This window comes from Rhinolophus hipposideros (assembly GCF_964194185.1).
Source record: "Rhinolophus hipposideros genome assembly, chromosome: 8".
In the NCBI taxonomy this organism is placed as follows: Eukaryota; Metazoa; Chordata; class Mammalia; order Chiroptera; family Rhinolophidae; genus Rhinolophus; species Rhinolophus hipposideros.
In genome coordinates, this window is record NC_138054.1 from 91,837,373 (window position 1) to 91,855,881 (window position 18,509).

An 18,509-nucleotide genomic window follows, 5' to 3' on the forward strand; every position below is an offset into this window, starting at 1 on the left:
GGTATACACTGGGCTGGCTCCTTGTCCCTGTAAATAAGGCCTTTCAAAATAGGTTTAAACTCTGTAAGAACTGACAATCCAGAGGCTCCTCTCCTCCGTTCGGCCATGTCTGCCAATTCTTGCTTCTGTCCTTAGCAGAAGCTTCAGGTCCTTAGCTCTGTGGTTGTCATTGACCTGACCCCAACCAGGCTACAATGCAAGCAGCCAGGGAGGTGGCATGTAGATAGGTCAGTGACTCACAGGGTCAGGCATTCTGGGGCACCTGAGCCTGGCAGCCGGCCAGGCCCTGGCAGGAAGCTGAGACAGGCCCAGACGGGTGAGGTTTTGGGCCCGAGGTGAGAAGCTAGTTTCCCAGCAGGGATGTGCAAGAGCTGCCCAGAAGGTCTCGGCTGGCACTTGGGGCTGCGCTTGTGAAATAGGGATGCCAACATCCTCCTCCACAGGACACCTACAGACACCTCCTCCTGCCACCTCCCCCAGTATTCCCAGAATGCTGTCTGATGGCGAAAGGGGAGCACAGGGCCGTGCAGGCTTTTCCCGTGTGGGAGGGAGGCTACCTCACTCAGAGGGGCATCTCATGATCCTTAAGAAGGCCCACATTGTGCCTAGTGGCCAGTTCTTGCGATACCCTTTCTGCAATGGTCCCACAGCTGCCTCTGACTCTGTTTGGTTATCATGCTTGGTTGGCGAGAGGGACCCTGTGTCCCTCAAACCTGTGGGTGAAATGGTCCAGTGATCCCAGGACAAGCAGAGCACTGAGCTGTCTGGGAGACTCAGGCTGGGGCTAAATCCCACCATCTTCCTGGCACCGGTTAATACAGAGACGTGAAATCTCTTTTCGATGAGGGAAGAAAAAGAGCAGTTTGCCTAGGATGCCTCCTGTAACGAACATTTCCTAACTGCTCTGCTCCGCCTGGGAAGCCCAGGCTCTGCAGCTGAGTTTCCCACTGGTCTATCTGGAACAGCAACAGAATAAACAAAGCCTGTGGGGCAAGTCTGGGAACATCTATGGCTCTCTAGGACCCTCCCCATCGTCCTCTGGGGGGACCACTCTGGAGACGGTGGCAGGATAGAGGGGGCCTTCCCATTATGTGCAGCTACTTCCTACTCCAAATATCAAAGCTGTATCTTTTTAAAATATGCCAGGCTGCTCTAGCTGTTCCCGAGAAGAAGCAACCCACCCAGTGTTATTTCCTTGGCTTTACCTCTTGTCTGGACCCCTTACCCGTGTGGCTGGGTCTCTGGGGTGCTCAGTGTGTGAATGTGTGAGAGAGAGTGTGTGTGTGTGTCTGTGCTGCCAGGTGGCCGCCCTGCAGAGAGGTGGCCGCCCTGCAGAGAGGTGGCCGCCCTGCAGAGAGCTGCCTAGGCATGCGATGTGGAGAAGTCAGCCACCTACTGAGGGTTCCCAGTGAGCAACTAGTTTCGTTCTGGGTTTTTCTGAAGCCCTAGCAAAGCCGCAAGCACTTACAGCAGCTATAATAAAACTTTGAATAATTTCAGGAGCGTGTGAACCACACTACAGGGCACACCCCTTGTGTATACATGGTGTCTTGTCACCTGAGATCCACTAGGGGGAAGCAGGGAGCAGGGCTGGTGTCTGCTCAAAGGACCCCACTTGTGAATGAGGAGTTCCCTGGCCTTGGGGGTGAAGGAGGGAGATTCCAAGCTGAACATATGCCCATTGCTGGTTCTGTTGTGGGCGGTGCGCCCGAGAGCCACCTGTCTTTCTGTTCAGTATGTTAGAAACCTCAGGGATCACAGGACAAAGTCCTCAAAATACGAAGAACCATTCTAGACCCCAGAAATCAGAGGCAGATGCTGGTTGTATGGGGACATTTTGAGGCCCTCTGCAAGAAAACTAATATAAAATCATGACTTAGTATGAAAATGAATACATGTTCACGTGGTAGCCCCACTTGCAGACATGGTGTCTTTTTATTTACTTATGTTTTGGTGGTAAAATCATGTTTCCCATCTTAACCATTGTTAAGTGTGTGGTTCAGTGAGTCAGTAGCTTCATCCTGTGTTCTGAGATCAGGTGAATCTGCTCCAGCAAAGACCTCACATCTGAGACTGATGGTGCTCGGGGCTGGGGGGCGGGAGGGAGTGGGGAGTTAGTGTTCCACGGGTACAGACTTCCAGTTCTGCAAGATAAAAAGAGATCTGGAGATGGGTGGTGTCAATGGTTGCACAATAATGTGAAGATCTTTTAAGGGCGGCATCCATTTCTACCACTCTGGGATGCAGATGGTTTTGACTTACTATCTTGGTGGAGGGCACTTTGGAGGCTTACATGTTTTCTAAAAAAACAATTTGTTAGTAATATAATAACTTTAGCAACTTATTAATATACATATTGTTAATTTGATGGTTACGAATTACCCTTCCATTTCAAAATTAATACTGATTTAAAAAAAATTATGCAGTGGTAGACGTGTGGCAGTGCTTCAGTCCCAAAGAAAGCATAGTGGGACAATAGATGTCTCTTAATTTACTACTTTCCCATGTCTCCACTCTAAGAGGGACATGTGATGACATTTTGGATGTCCGAGGACCCTGTGAACTCAGACCCCCATGTCCAACGGTCCTCCATGTGTTTGCACACTCCACCTCTCCTAGGGTACAGTTTCCAAACAAGTGTCACCGGTTCCAGTGGGGAAGGCTGGGGGAAACCATTACCATACATTTGCTTCAGGTTCAAGGTCCTGGGGTTTCCGCCTTCCTTCAGTCAGTGGGTTCTGGAGCTCAAAACTGTCTCAGGTCTGGAGAGCACACAAGGGGTCATTATGTTTTATTGGAGCCACTGCCCCAGTCTCCCATGGTCCAGTCTTTGTTTCCTTTAATTGCACAGGGCGAGCAGTGCCCTTGCTGGTTGTCCGCCTATTTTGCCTCTCTGGAACCCTGGGTTCTTTCAGCCATCTGCATAGCTCTCTGTGGGTCAGGCCTCCCTGCCTGCCTCCGTCTTTGCCACTTGTTACAATAATTCTGATCTCCTGGCTTGTGACAGCTAAGCACTGCCACCGAGCCTCTGCTGGTTTGGAGTCCATCCTCCCAGGATGGCAGTGATCCTGGTCCTGCAATGGCATCTCCTGTTGGCCACCACTTTGCTTGTTACTGATGTTAGTGCACCTTCACCATGCCTCTCTTACTAATTTGGTGAATGGTGTATCCATCAGGTCCTCGCAAGAAACCTACCCATCTGGGGGGTTTTGCAGCGTTGTAGAGCATGTCCATTGTAGCATGGCCCCTTCGCTGAGCTTTTGAAGCACAGTTGGCCTTGCTCAGTGTGGGCCATCACCTCATCTGTGCTGCTAGGAGCCATCTTAGCAGCATGACTGCACCATCTCAACGCCAGGGCAGTATGTCCAGTGTCCTGGACAATGCTAGCAAAGCAATGCACTCTCCCTTAACCAACTCTATTTTCCACTCTCTTTGGCTCAGTATTCTCTGAATCCAGTCCCACGTGTTCTCCCTAGAACCCGCAGTTTCTTTGCGGTGTGGGCCCTGCCCTCCGTTACCAGGCCCAGCATGCTCCAGCTGGGCTATGTAATAACTCCAGTTATTAGCCGAGAGGCACGGAGGGGAGGCGCGGCAGACCCCAGGGGCTCATGTCCTGTGGAGGAGAGGCCATTCTATTTTCCATCCAGTGTCTCTTTCCCCCATATTTCTTTACTTGCTGACTTCACACTATTTAGGGCGTTACTTTCTGTTACTATGTCAGGTGTAGTGGGTTGAATAGTGTCCCCCTAAAACTTCATGTCCATCTGGAACCTCAGACTGTGACCTTATTGGGAAATAGGGTCATTGCAGATGTAATTAAGGGAAGATGAGGTCACACTGGAGTAGGGTGGGCCCTAAATCCAATAACTGGTGTCCTTATAAAACAGGACACATAGGGAAACAGAGGAGCTCACGTGAAGATGGAGACAGAGGTCAGAGTGATGCGATTATAAACCGAGGAACCTGTGGGGTCACCAGAAGCTGGCAGAGGCAGGAAGCATTCTTCCCTAGAGCCTTGGAGGGAGCACAGCCCTGCTGATATCTTGATTTTGGCTTTTGGCCTCTGTGAGAGAGTAAATTTCTGTTGTGTTGAGCTATCTGCTTTGTAGAGCTTCCTTATGGTAGCTCCAGGAAACTAATACACTTTGTATACCATTGCAGTTAACCATTGCTAAAAGACATTCTTGAATCAACTCTGTGGATTATATCCGTTGATATTTACTATGTTAGAAATTAAAACAAATTTAAAAACTACTAATTCATTAAAAATTACAATACATGCATTATACATTAACATATACAACTTATTTTCAATAAGAAATATATTTTCCGAAACAAAAATATTTGAAGGAAGAGGGGCATTGTTTCTAGCTTTGCAAATCTCTTTGCTGTCTGTTAATGGAAAGCAGCTGGGTTGTTATAGCTGCTTCTGCACTCGGTGTGTTGTGATATGTTGTTTTGGTTGAAGTATGTGAAGAAAATCTGTCCTCATAAATATATAGTCGGAAAAGGGAGGAGTATTTTAATAGTCTTTTCAGAAAATCGTGCATTATTTTTCTTTGAAACTACTCCCAAACTCAACAAGGGTTTTGTCTGAAAGGTCAGTGGCAATGCAGACTCTGAAACCATATTGATGCACTATTTTTTCATGTTTTGTTACATTAAACTCCACTGATCTAGCTGGCATTTTGAATGAATCTTTTACCTGTCTGTGATTATATAACATACATTAGTCGTGAAAAATATTGGTTCCCTGAGTTACGTCGATCTTCCAAATAGTCACTCATTTCATTCTATAGTATCACTACACATCATGTACCCTCTGGAAAAACACCGTATATTTGTGAGCCAATGAGAATGAAAAAGGCAAATAACATTTTGGTATAATTATACAATAGTTCTTATCCTGTGGACACCCCCTTAAGGGCTCTCAGGGACCTCTAGGAGTCCACAGGGCACATGTTGGCATAGTACAGGTAGAATGGAGATGATGAGGCATTATTAAACATACACACACACTCCAAAAAAGGCCAGGAGAAGAGGGGGAAAAAAAGAGCAAAGGAGAGATGGTACAGATAGAAAAACAAATAGCCAATGGTAGATTTAAGACCAAGCATATGAATTGACAATTTCACTATGTATAAATGGTCAAAATGCTCCAAGTAGAAGGCAAAGCTTGTCAGACTGCATAAAAATGCAAGTTGCTACTACTATATGCAATTCTACAAGGAACAGTCTCTATTTTCTTCTGTGGGGCCCACTTCTTCATTCCACCCTAGCCCACTTTTTTTCTTTTTTAATATTTGAATTTGTTTAGAGCAGCTCTGAAGAGTCTGGGATGAGACCATGAGAATCTGACTAGAGTGATGATGGTGATAATGGAGAAGAAACTAAAAGTCAATTAGAAGGAACATGGTGAAGCCTTGCTAACCAATAAGATATGGAGGAAGAAAGGAAACCAAATATCCCTAGAGAGGATCCTATGATTTGGAAAATGAACCACCTTAATTGAGTTCTTGAAATTTTCCTCTATCCTGATTTGCCATGGTAAGTAACCCCAATGTGAGTTGGTGAAGAAACACACTTTAAATATAGAGACAGAAAGGTTAAAGTAAAAAGACAGAAGACTATGATGGTTAATTTCATGTGTCAACTGGACTGGCCCTGGCGTGCCCAGATTAAACATTATTTCTGGAGGTGTCTGTGAGGGTGTTTCCCAGTGAGGTTAGCATTTGACTCAGTAGATGGCCCTCCCCAGTGTGGGTGTCGCCCTCGGACTGGGATATGCACCATCGGTTGGTTCCCTTGGTTCTTAGGCTTTTGGATTTAGATGGAATCACAACACTGGTCTTCCTGGGTCTGCAGCTCACAGATGGCAGATCGCTCCTCAGCCTCCATAATCATGTAAGCCAATTCTTGATAATCTCATAATAAACCCATCTCTCTTTTCATCTATATCTATGTATCTCCAACTGGTTCTGTTTCTTTGGAGAACCTTAAAACAAAACAAAAAAAACAATACTAACACTTGTCGAAAGAAAGCTGGGGCGGCCACATTAATACCAGTATACTGATAGCTAATATTTTAGAATGCTTGTTGCTTCTCTCCCACATTTATCCTATCTCGCCACCCTATGATAGCATTACTGATAAAGTAACTTGGGCACAGAATAAGTAGGTGATTTTCCCAAGGCTGTACAGCTAATAAATAGTTAACGATGTGAGTGTGGGAATTGGACTACATAGTCCAAGCCCGTAACCACTAGGCTCGCTACTTCCCTAAAAATACATAGAAAAAAAAAAAGTCCATAATCCCACTTCCCAGGTACATCAGTTTTTCAAGTTGTGAACTAGATATAACAAAAATGCGTAATGCCCATATGTGCCTTGTATATAAAAAAATTATCAACCTGTACACGGTCACCTGAGTCAAGAGGGAACATACTCCCCCGTTCTCCCCACCCCGTGGGATTCACCCTGATGATACTCCTGTCCCTCACTGAGAGGGACCCACTATCATGACTTTTGTGATAATCATTTCCATGTTTTTCTTTATAGATTTGCCATCTACTTACGTTTTCCTAACAAATATTTTATTCTTAGCAAATTTCAATTAAGCAATACAGTGTTATCAACCATAGTCATCAAGTTATACATTAGATTCTCAGGTCTTATTCCTCTTATAGCTGAACGTTTGTACCCTGTTATCAACCTCCCCTTATTCTCTCCACCCCCTACTCCTGGAAATCACTTTTCTATGATTTCTTTGAGTTTGACTTTTTTTTTTTTTTTAAGATTCCACATACTGTATAAGGGACACCATGCAGTATTTGTCTCTCTGTCTGGCTTATTTCACTTAGCATGATGCCCTCCGGGTTCATCTCTGTTGTCACAAATGATAGGATTTTTAAACTGAATAATACTCCATTTTGGTTATTGTGAATGATGCTACAGTGAACATGGGAGGACAGGTATCTCTTGGAGACAAAGGTCTGTTTCCTTTGGACATGTACCCAGAAACGGGATTGCGGGATCATATTGTAGTTCTCTTTGTAATTTCTTGAGCCTCCATACTGCTTTCCATAGTGGCTGTACCCATTTACATTCCTATCAACAGTGCACAAGGGTTCCCTTATCTCCATGTCTCTCCAGCATTTATCTCGTCTTTTTGATAAGAGCATAAATGGAATGTTAGGTATTTCTGTGCATGGCTTGACACTGTATGTATCCTTTTGGATCTTTTCCTCATTGTGATTCTTTCCTGTTGTAAATGAATTTCATTGGTTTTCATGGGTATTTGTACTGCATTGAAGAGTATACCATAATTTACTGATCCAGTCTACTGTTGATGGGCATTTGGGTTATTTCCAGTCTGGGGTTATTACAAACAGTGTTGCTATGAACCCTCTTTGAAGCGTATCTGGGTGTACTCATTCTCAATATATAGGGTGAATACCTAGAAGTGGTATTGCTGGGTAAAGGATATGGCTATTTTCAACTTTAGTAAGTATTTTTAACTATTTTCCAAACAGGTTGTACCAATTTATAATCCCAACATAAGTGTTCCTATCGCTTCATATCAGATACTCTATATTACCATGAAAAGATAATAACGTAGATGAATGGTTAGATGGTAACTGTACAAAAACATATAAATGAGAAGTAAAGGCCTTACCCCTAGTCCTTTTTCCAAAGGTGTCAACAGTTTCTTCAGTATCTTTCCATAAATATTAGATATTATCTTAAAAATATATGTTTTTAAAACAACTTGTGGATAATATTTCTAGTCCAAAGAGAGTGCACAAATTAAATATAATGAATTAGATTATCTGCTGTTGTTAAATACATTGCTGTTGGTAAACCACTACTAATTCAATCATTTGTAAAATATTTATTGAGCATCTATTATGAGCTATGCACTCTTCTAGGAACTTGGGATACAATACCGTCAAAAATGCCTGCTTGCATGGAACATACATCCTAGTTGGTGGAGACACAATAGATAGATGAGTAAAATATATGTTAAACGGTATTGAGTGCTAATTAAGAGAAAACAAACCAGGGAGGGGGTTAGGGAGAGTTGGAGAATTTTAGATAGGGTGAGTGGAGAACTGAGGATGTGAAAGGGTGGGCCACATGGGTCCCTAGGGACAAGTGGTCTCAGCATATTAAAGGACCATCAGGGAGGTCAGAGCGGTGCGAGTTCAGTGACCAAGAGGGAGAGCGGTAGGTGAAGCCCGACACATGGAGGTAGGTGTGGGCAGATTCTTGAATGCCACAGCTGGAGAAGTGATCACATTCTAGGCTTACGTTGAATGTAGAGCTGGCAACATTTGCTGATGGGTTCGATGAGGGGTGTGAGAGAAAGGGGGAGTTGTCAAGGATGACTATAGGTTAGCTTAAGCCATTGGAAGGAAGGGATTGTGACTGAAGTGGGAAGACTGCAGGAGGAACAAATTCTGTGGGGACTATGAGGATGGAGGAGAGCGTTTGATGCCTATTACACAACCCCAGTGAGCAGCGGCCTAAAGAGCACATATGAGCCTGAAATTTAGAGAGGTCTGGGCTGCAGATTATGTGGCAATTATTGACTAGATGGGACTTAAAGTCATGAGAGAGGATGAGACCTCCAGTCCAAGCACTGCTCGGGTCTCCTCTAACTAAAGTTCTGAGGAGGAGGAGGTGAGGCAGAACAGCACTGCAGGCTGAGCAGAGTGGCTAGAAAAACAGGTGTGTGTGATGTCTCGGAAGGCAGAGTCAACGTTTCGAGAGAGATAATGTCTGCTGTTGAGAAGACAGGTAAAACGACTTCTGACACGGATTATTGGGTTTAGCAGTTTGGAAGGAATTAGTGACCTTGATAATTGGGCAGTAGAGATAAAAACAGAAAGGAATGGGCTGGAAAGAGGACGGGAGGAGGGAAGAGGAGAGAGGGTGTACGTATAAACAGCTCTGAGAAGTTTTGCTGAAAGAGAGGGATAGAAATGGCCCAATAGCTTGAGAAAATAGAAAAAAAGTAAAAGGGGAAGGTGAGACACTGTAAGGGGAGAGATTGTGTAAAACCATCAGCACTATAGCAAAAATAACTCATGGTCGTTCTGCTAAGGGATTGGGTCCCCCCACTGAGATGGTGTTAGAAAACAACTGGCAATCATATACAAGTGGTTAACCCGGGAGCACCATTTCCTCTTTAGAGAAGCCAGGACACAGTAATATTTGCACTGTTACGGTCCTGGGCTCCCTCTGCCATGTTTGCAGCGCGGGCCGTGTCAACAGACCCCGGCTCCCTGCTTCTCTCCAGCCCATCTAGGCCGGTGCTGCTGCAAAGGCACTTGCTGCAAAGGCACTTGCTGCAAAGGCACTTGCTGCAAAGGCCTAAGAGTTCCTGGCTTCCCGTTTTGTGCACCCACGTGCCGCCCTGCACAACTCTACACGGCAGCTCCGCCACCGAACGCTCGTTTACAGGAAACCGCCTCCAATTTCCTCTCGGGGCTGATTGTAGAAGGCGACACCCCGACGCTCACTCCCGCAGGCCTTTTGGACACGCAACGGCCACAGGGCCTCCGCATCCGGCCTCTCCCGCCCGGTGGGCGCACCGTGAGACCGCGAGGGGGCAGGCGCCGGCGGTGGGCACGCCACGCACAAACCACGCCGCGCGGGGCGAGGCTGACCCACGCGGCCGCCCCTCTGGCGCCGCCCAACCGCCGCCGAACCTTCTAGAAGCGGCGCCCGAAGGCCAGAACCCGACGCCCAAGGAGCCGGCGGACGCCAGGGGGCGGGACGAAGGAGGGGCGGGGCGTGCACGGCGACCGCACCCGATTCGCTGCCGGCCCGGAGGCCCCGCCACGCCAGCGCCATGGCTCCGCCCCCTCCCTCCCCCTCCATGGCGCCGCCCGGGCTCATTCATTCCGCGCCCGGCCCGCCAGACACCTGCGCTCTCCTTCAGCTGCCCGCCGCCGCTGCCGCCAGCATGTCGGGCCCCGCCGCCGAGACTCCGTCCGCCATCCAGATCTGCCGGTAAGAGGGGCGCGCAGCGCGGAGGACGCCCGGAACGCCGGGTCACGGCCCGGGCCTGCCCCTCCGCGCTCTCCCCGCCTCCGCCCCGGGCCAGGCCCATCGTCTTCGGCCAGCCGGCCGGCTCCCGACCCCGCCCGCCCGCGGCCGGGTGCGCCTCGGGCGCCGCAGACACAGCGGCCTCCTCGTGCGCGTCCTGGCCGGCCTCCCGCGCATCCCCCGGGCGGCGCCGCGGTCACGCAGGCCGTTTGCGCGCTGATTCGGCGCGACGCCCTTTCCGGGCGGGGGTCGGAGTGCGGCCCCCTGCGCCCCGCCCAGCTCCGCCCCGCCCGGGCCCAGGCGCGCTGGGACCCCAGCCCGGGTCCCACTGAGCCCCCGAATTCAGGGTCGTTTTCTGGGTAGTGGTGCAAAGTCAGCCGGATCCCCCGAGATGTGGGGCGCAAGTCACCAGCCCGCTGGTCGGCGTCCGGAGCCCGGCGAACCCCTCGTGGGTGCCCGAGTGGGCGGGGGCTGCGGATGGACAGTCCCTTTCAGTGCACCGCCTAGGTTCTTTTTGGGGAAACCAGGGTTAACCCGAAGAAGAGAAAATACCCTTCCTCTCTAACAGTTTACTGCTAAGAGGGAATGGTCCACTGAGCCTGGGAGCATCTTACACAATGGGGGCAATTGGTTGTTCTCAGCAGACCACCCCTGCCTTTCTCCGTGGGTCCCAGGTAGATGGAGGCCCCCAGAGGAAGCGGGAGATCGGGAACTGGCTCATTTCCGACCAGAGGATGGAGGGCAGCCTCAAGGTTACTCTTCATTCCCTTGGGCAGAACCTGAAGCAGGCACGCTGGTATTTGAGCTTGAGCTAAGTAAGGGCAAGGCTGGGAAGGCCGCACAGGCACTGGGGGCCTGCAACAGGGCCTGTCCTGCTTGGTGCACCGCTAAGAGTGACAGCTGCTTCCTGTTTTGGGGCAAGTTCCACAAATTTGTGCATTGGGTATCACACTAACCTTGGGTCCAAGCCAGGTTAGTTTCCTGTGGATGTTAACATCTCTCTGGAAGAGTAAGTGCTGGATCAGTGGGGTGCCCTGATCCCACCCCCTCTTCTGGCCTAGTCCAGGGCCTTTACTGACTTCAAGGTCAGTTGTTACTTTTCTAGAGAGAGGGGGAATCTTTGGGGGAGCTTTGCTCCATTCCCTTTGTTCTTGGCTGTCTTGTCTCCCCCCCCCCACCCCCAAACACACACACTCCAAGCAAGTTCCTGGGGCAAAAATAATAGAAGTGACTGATTTGGAGAGAGCGGGGCCTGGAATCAGGTCCTTATTTCAGGCTCTGCCTCTTAATGGCTGGGTGACCCTTTGCGAAGGCCTGTATCTGTCTCATCGCACTTGTTTTGTCCAACTTCCTGGGAGGAGGCCAGGATCTCCAGCACTCCCCATATGTGGAGGAGGAAATTGAATTTCCGCAGACCCAGTGCCTCTGTGGTAAGGTCATCCAGCCACAAGAGCCTGGGGAGCAGCTACTGCCAGGTCTTCTGTCTCCAGACTCATGCTCTTTCCACTGCACTCCGAAAAAAGAAGATACTGATTTCAGTCTATTTGTGGAAAGCTGGGCCTTTATTTACTTCATCAGGCTGATGAAAACCTAGGCTATACATATTATCTTTTTAAAAACCAGCTTCTCACCTGAAACTTACATAATGTTATTAACCAATGTTATCCCAATAAATTTAATTAAAAAATAAGTATCTGAAAGCCCCAGCTTCTAACAGTTAATAGATTTTTGGATAGCTTTAGACACTTCCATATGTGCACAAGCCTACATGTGTGGGCTTTTCTTGCTCACTGTGCTTTCCCGACTGCCTCTTGCATATTCACAATTGCATATTGTCTCGACTGCCTTGGGTGTGGGGTGCTTGGGCAGCATACCTGACTGAGGTGAGCCTGCCAAAGTGGGGAGGGCTGTGGTCACAAAGGCTTGGTCCAGTGAAAGCCCAGGACACGGGAAAGAGTGGACACACCAGTGTGGGGAGCCCTTTAAGGATATCTGAGCCGACACCCTGTGTTGAAAGAGGAGCCTCCTGGCCTAGGACAGCGGAACCCATGAATTTAACAAGTTTCACTGGATGCTTCCAAGGAGGAAAGTGCCCTGAAGGAGGGACACCGACCTGGAAAATTTGGTCCTTACCTTAGGGGGTTTCACAGTTCCGCAGGGAGAGGATGCCCAAACCCCCACCATCCTGGACAATTAAGAGTGGTCACATGCTTTGGGTTCCGAAGGAGATGTTGAAGGGCTTGGGGCTCTAAAGGCTGGGGAGGGCAGTGGTTAGAGCCAGCTTTGTAGTCTCACGCCTGGGTGTGAATTCAGCCTCTGCCACGTGGCTGCCTAGCTCTTCTGTGCCCCCATTTTCTCATGGGTTGTTCCGAGTGTTCAAGAAAAGAAAATGCATCTAGTACTTGGCAGAATGGCTGGCACATTGTAAGTAAAAGCTCTTTTTATCTGAAAAGTGGGACGCACACTCAGGACGCTGCCACCCTGGGTTCGAATCCCAGCTCTGCCTCTTGCAGGTGTGTCCTTTTAGGCATGTTCCTTATAATCTCACTGGGTCTCAGTTTTCTTACCTGTGAATCGGAGATAACAATAGTGCCTGTCTCAGGGTTGCTGTGAGGATTAAAACCTTTGGCATGGTACAGGGCCTTTATAAATGTTGAGTTCACGAAGAGAACCCTTTGTCTCTGAGAACCGGAATTTTCGACGGCTGGGCCACCGTGGGGCGCTGTCCCCTCCTTTTGATCTAGCCCTACAGATGCAGGTTCTTGGGACAGCGTTTAAAGTCTTAGAAAAGAATTTTTCCTTTGGTTTATTTTGAGTAATATTAATTAATGTCTAGTCCTTGTTGGACTCAGAATTCTGATACATATCAGACCCGGAAGGACGCGTAGAGGCCTCCATCCCAGCTCTGTCATTTTACGGATGAGGAAAATGAAGCTCTCAGAGGTTAAAGACTTGTCCAAGGCAACTTTGACCAGCCAGGGAGCCGAAGGCAACCTGTGGATTATTCCCTGCTGGGTGACCCATTGCTGTGATCTTTCCACTGCTTGGGCAAGCTTTGGTTGACGTTTAGTTGTGTGGCATAATCACGGCATCAGCGTGGGCCCCTAGTAGAAGCCCCGACAGTTGAAGGACATGTAACAGGTTGTTGGAAAGTAGGATGTTGTGGAGCGGCGCAGTCCACTAGAACTTTCTGCCGTGGTGGAAATGCCCCACTTCTGCACTGTCCGATATGGCGGCCACTAACCACAAGTGGCCACTGGATGCTTGAAATGTGGCTCAGAGAAACTGAATTTTTAAAAACATTTATTTAAATTTATTGAAATATAAATGTAGATAGCCTTCCATGTCTGGTGGCGATCTTCTGGGACAGTCCTGTATGTAGAAGAATTCAAAACCCTGAATTCCTGGTAGGTCTCTGCGGCGACAGGTTTCCCCAGGGAAGCTTGGGAGCTCTCTGCAGACTGTACTCAGCTCTCAAACCACCGAGCTAAAGGCGGTGGACCTTGGTATGGACATGGCCCAGGGTAAGTAACCTGTAATCCTTTATTTGTAGGTAGGTGTGTGAGGACTACAGGGTTATCTTTTGTTTGCTGTGCTTTTAGCTGCAGATCTAGGCAGTGTCTTGAGGTGAGGGATTGCTTTGTTTACCTGCTGTACCACGAATGCCTAGAAAAGTGTCGGGCACCTAACAGAGATACCAATGACTATCAGTGGAATGGACCTGAATTTTAGTATGTCATGGGGTTGGCGTTTCTTTTCCCCTTAGGGCTCTGTCTTTGGGTTTATAATGGAATTAATGAAAACATAGAATCTGATTTACAGAAACTACATTTAGAGCTAGTATTCTGGAATATTCCACAAAACGCTGCACAGTGCTGGTTCCCTTCTTGGGGACCGTGGGCGAGGCTCAGTCTTTGCAGCCCAGAGAGCCCGTGTTTGGGAGGCTGTGTTCACCCACTGTCCAGTCTCTCCCTGTAAGTGGGCCAGGCAGCTTGGCATCACCCTTGGCTTGCTTGGCACTGCAACTGACCAGCTCCCTGGTTTCAATCAGGTCACAGTTGCTTTCTCCTGAGGGCGGGGTTTCTCCAGGTGGGTACTGAGCCAGGGTTACCTCCTGTCCACTTGGCTCTCTCACTCTCAGAGGTGTCCTGGGGAGGGGGATAAATGGTCACCCTGCCTGCTCACTTTACCCTTGACCCTTGGACTGTCTACATCTGAATAACAGAGGAAACTTGTTACAAATGCAGATTTTCTGCACACGAATTATACTTCAGTAGAAAATCAACAAAATGCAGATTTTAACACATTTATGAGATATTTGGGGAAACTTGAATTGTCCCTTGATAGTGAATGGTGGGATTTGTATTATACTTTAGGTGGGATGGTTGTTTTCAAAAGGAGCCTTTATGTTTTATAGAGACTGCTGAGGTGTTTATGGATGTCAAGCTGTGATACCTGACATTTCCTTCAAACTCATGTGGGGAGGGGGGAAGCAAGTCGGGTGGGGCCGGGAGGAACCAGACTTGATATTAAGTTTGGAGCTGTTTGGTGGGTTTCAGGGTTTATTTCCTTTTTTCCACTCTTGTAAGCCTTTGATGTTTTCCACAATTAAACAATAAAAGGAAAACAGGCTCCTGAGCTCCCACCCAGACCTACTGCTTCTGAATCTTGGTGGCGGGCAGGGCAGGAATCTGCACCCTCCCCTGCTCCCACTGGAGCTTGAGAGCCACTGTCTGAAGTAGGGATGGGAACCTTCTGCTGTGAGCTGTGACTTCTTTCCTCAGCCTCCCTGCTGTCCTGGGACCCTTGTGCTAGTTGGCAGCCTCCCAGCCCTCCTGACACCTGCTGGCTGGCACAGGTCTTTCTAGCCCAGGTGAAGCTGCTCCTACCTGACAGGGGCCCGGTGTTTTGTGTCTGTCTCAGCCTCTCAGTAACCAGCCCTGAGGCTGGACTAGCCCTTTTGGTTCTCAGGATTGCAAGATACCCTTCAGCACTAACTATCAGGAAACTTAGAAACTTATTACTTACAGGACCTGGAGATTACCCATCACACCTGGGCCACACGGTGAGGTCGAGGGTGGTGGGGGGAGGGAGGAAGAGAGAGGGAGCCCATGCATGAGCTTGCGCCTGGGGTTCTGCTTTTATTAGAGTTTAGGATAGGTGAGTTTCATGGGACCGCTCTTTATTGGTGGCTTTAAAACATAACAGCGGGAAATGAAAGAGCAGGAAGACAAAAACGAGTGACACAAAGGGTCTGTTATTAGAATTAACCAAGATCTCTGAAACAAAGGAGCCTCGATGGGGGAGGTGCGTCCTGGCTCTTTATCTAGGGTGGCTGGCACGGTATTTATTTGAGACAGTCATCTTGATGCTTTGGCAATCAGAGCTTAAGTCAGGCACTTGCATTACAAAAAAGAAAACCACCCAAAGGTTACTGTTTATCAATCACCTCGTCTAGCCTGTGGGAGGTCCACAGCCCCACCCATTTCCTCCTCTCCCTGGGAATGGCTAAGGCCCTGTTTGCCTTCCTGTCTCATTTGCTTACGTAGGAGGCGGGCTGTGTGACTTTGGGCTGAGTCATGAATTCCTTGCAGCACTTGGCCGGTTTTGGAGAAACTTCCTTGGAGAAACTGGTAGCAGCACTAGACTGTGGACTGCTGTGGGGAGGGGCTTCCCCAGCAGGAGGCCTGGGGACGAGACCTTCTGCATTCCTGTGGGGAGCACTCTGGGGGAGACGCAAGTGGGAGTTGGAAAGACCGCCTGGCCTCTCACCAAGGGATGAAACCGCTGCTGGCCTTGGCTATCCGCCTCCGTGGGCTGGCCCCACAGGCAGCTGTCCGGGCCAACGGGCCAAGGGAGAGACGCAGGGCTTCCGTCTGGGCTGTTGGAACCATGTCTGCTGTGCGGTCTGAACCCTGTGTCTCTGGAAGGTAGGGCGAGCAGGACACTGCTATGCCCACAGTGATACGTGAGGCCTCCTGGGCCGCCTGTCCTAGGGCTTCGGGCCGTGTGACTGAGGATTTCTTGGAAATGGCTCGAGTGGACAGTGGGTGCTGGATGTTCTGTTGTTCTGTCAGATTGCATGTGTCCACATCGTTAGTGGGGACCTGGCATGTTTTCCCCCAGGGACCATTGAACCCCACTCAGCTTGTTGGTAAAGGTGGGCTTCCTGGCCTGGGGGCCCTGGGTTCTGGGAAGCTGGTACCTTTGAGGGCTTGAGGAACCCTGCAGTCCAACAGTTATGGCCTGGGGGTATGGGTGTCTGCTCTCCCCTGGGGGGAATTGAGCTGTTATTTTTGTGCTGGCTTGTTTGGGGCCAGAGGGTACTGTCCTCGAATGACTGTTTCACATGTTTTATTTCTTCAAAACTTCACAGAAACTTTGTTGAGTGGGTATACACTCCCCCCTTTTGTCCCAGCTTTATTGAGATACAATTCACATCCCCTGCTTCATCCAGTTCAGTGGCCTTTAGTCTATTCAGAATTGCACACATTACTGCTACTCATCTTAGGACATTTTCATGACCTGGAAAAGAAAATACCGTTTAGCTGTTTCTCCTCGTTGTGACCCCCCTGCCCCCAATCTATATTCCTTTTCTATAGATTTGCCTGTTCTGGACATTTCACATGACCAGCTTCTTTCCCTTAAGCCTGTTTTCAAGGTTCACCTGTGTCGTAGCGTGAATCGCTGCTTCCTTGGTGGTTCCCACGGTCTGGATAGACCACATTTGTTTTTCCCTTCATCAGTTAATGGACATTCCCGTGTTTCCACCTTTTGGCTGTTACGCATAAAGTTACTATGACATTCGCATAAAGTTTTTGTGTGGACATACGTTTTTATTTCTTTTGGGGGTATGCGTGGCATAGTAAGAAATATGTATTTGTCTTTGTCCCTGGGTTCTAGCATCCAGCTCCTAAACCCCACGTCATCTCCCCAGTGATACTAGTGTCTTTTGTATGCGAATGACATGGCTGATGCCTGGGAGCCTCTAGATAGCTAAGGATGGGGGACTGGTAGCCAGGGCAGGATTAGAGAGTTGGAACTTTCAGTCGTGCCCCTGGCCTCCGTGTGGTGGGGAGAGGGAATGGAAGTTGAGTCTGTCATCGGTGGTTTAATCAGTACTGCCTCCGTAATGGAGCCTCAATAAAAACCCTAAATAGTGGAGTTGGGAGAGCTCCCAGGTTGCTGAACATGTGTTGATACTGGGAGGGCAGTGTGCCTGGCGATGGCGTGGGGGCTCCATGCCTCCCCACCCCATACCTTCCCTGTGCGTCTCCCATTTGGCTGTTCCTGAGCCTGTGTGTCCTTTATAATAAACCAATAAACTTAAATGTTTTTCTTAGCCCTGTGAGCTGTTCCAGCAAATTATCCAACCGGAGGAGAAGGTTGTGGGGACCCCTGAAGCTGGCTATTCAGAAGTACAGGTGGTCTGGGACTTGTGATTGGCGTCCAAAGTGGGGGCAGTCTTGTGGGGCTGAGCCCTTCATCGTGGTTTCTGCGCTAACTCTGGGCTTCCATGTCAAAACTGCATGGAATTGTAGGACGCCCAGCTGATGGCGAGAGTTAGAGAATTGGTTGGTGTGAGAAAAAAAGGTGAAAACAGCTCACCCAGGAATGGAATTGCTGGGTCTTATGGTAGTTCTGTGGTGACATAAGATACCTCCAAACCTATAGAGAAATTTTTAAAGAGTTTATTTGAGCCAAACTGACAACATATGCCAGAGAGGAAGCTCTCAAAAGAATAACAGTTTTACTGTTTCTTTTATACATTTGAAATTAAGGAACATAAAATTTCATGGAGGTGGGGAAAAAGGCAGGCAGAGATTGGATTAGAAGCTAGTTACCAAGATTTTGTGCTCTCTTGAGGGTTTATACCTGCTTGGGGGTTATTCTGGCATTTCAAAGGTATGTTACTTTAGATGCACAATAACAATGGACAGGACTGGCTTAAAACCTTTCACTAAAGAAGTTACATACTTGGGGCATGACTGCCACCATGACCTGCCCAGTTACGGATTTCTGATCAGGTCACCCTCTGAGATTACTTTCCATAGAACGCTTTTTCGTCCATACTTTTCCCTTTTGGTCATAAATCAGTCCAAAGGATGCATTGACCAACCTTTTGGTCGGGCAGTGTGGTCTCACAGTGCTCAGAAGGCTGCTTCCTGGAAAGTGTCAGTATGGATGTCATCTTGTTGACCACTGGGGGTGGGGCACTACTGTACCCATGCGATTTGAGTTGAGGCTGAATTGTTCCCCAAGAGGAAGAGCAGGTCTTACAGCCTTCATCGCGGGTGTGTGTGTGTGTGTGTGTGTGTGTGTAACCAAGGATCATTCCTGTGGACAAAAAAGGGGCCACATGCTAAACCTGACAAACTCGGGGGAGGCCAGCAAGGCGGGCCCTACAAACTCAGAGACAGAAAGTAACCACACGGGATGGTCTGAACATAAAGATT

General features: G+C 48.7%; 1 protein-coding gene across 1 annotated transcript in view; it reads left to right on the top strand.

The window, feature by feature from the left end:
• The first annotated feature begins 9,420 nt into the window (after positions 1-9,420).
• ACOT7 (acyl-CoA thioesterase 7) overlaps positions 9,421-18,509 on the top strand; it is a 91,804-nt gene continuing 82,715 nt past the window's right edge. Inside the window, exon 1 of the mRNA XM_081057353.1 lies at positions 9,421-10,017. Coding sequence (XP_080913479.1) covers positions 9,857-10,017 — 161 coding nt within the window. The 5' untranslated portion in view covers positions 9,421-9,856. The remainder of the gene's footprint in view (positions 10,018-18,509) is intronic.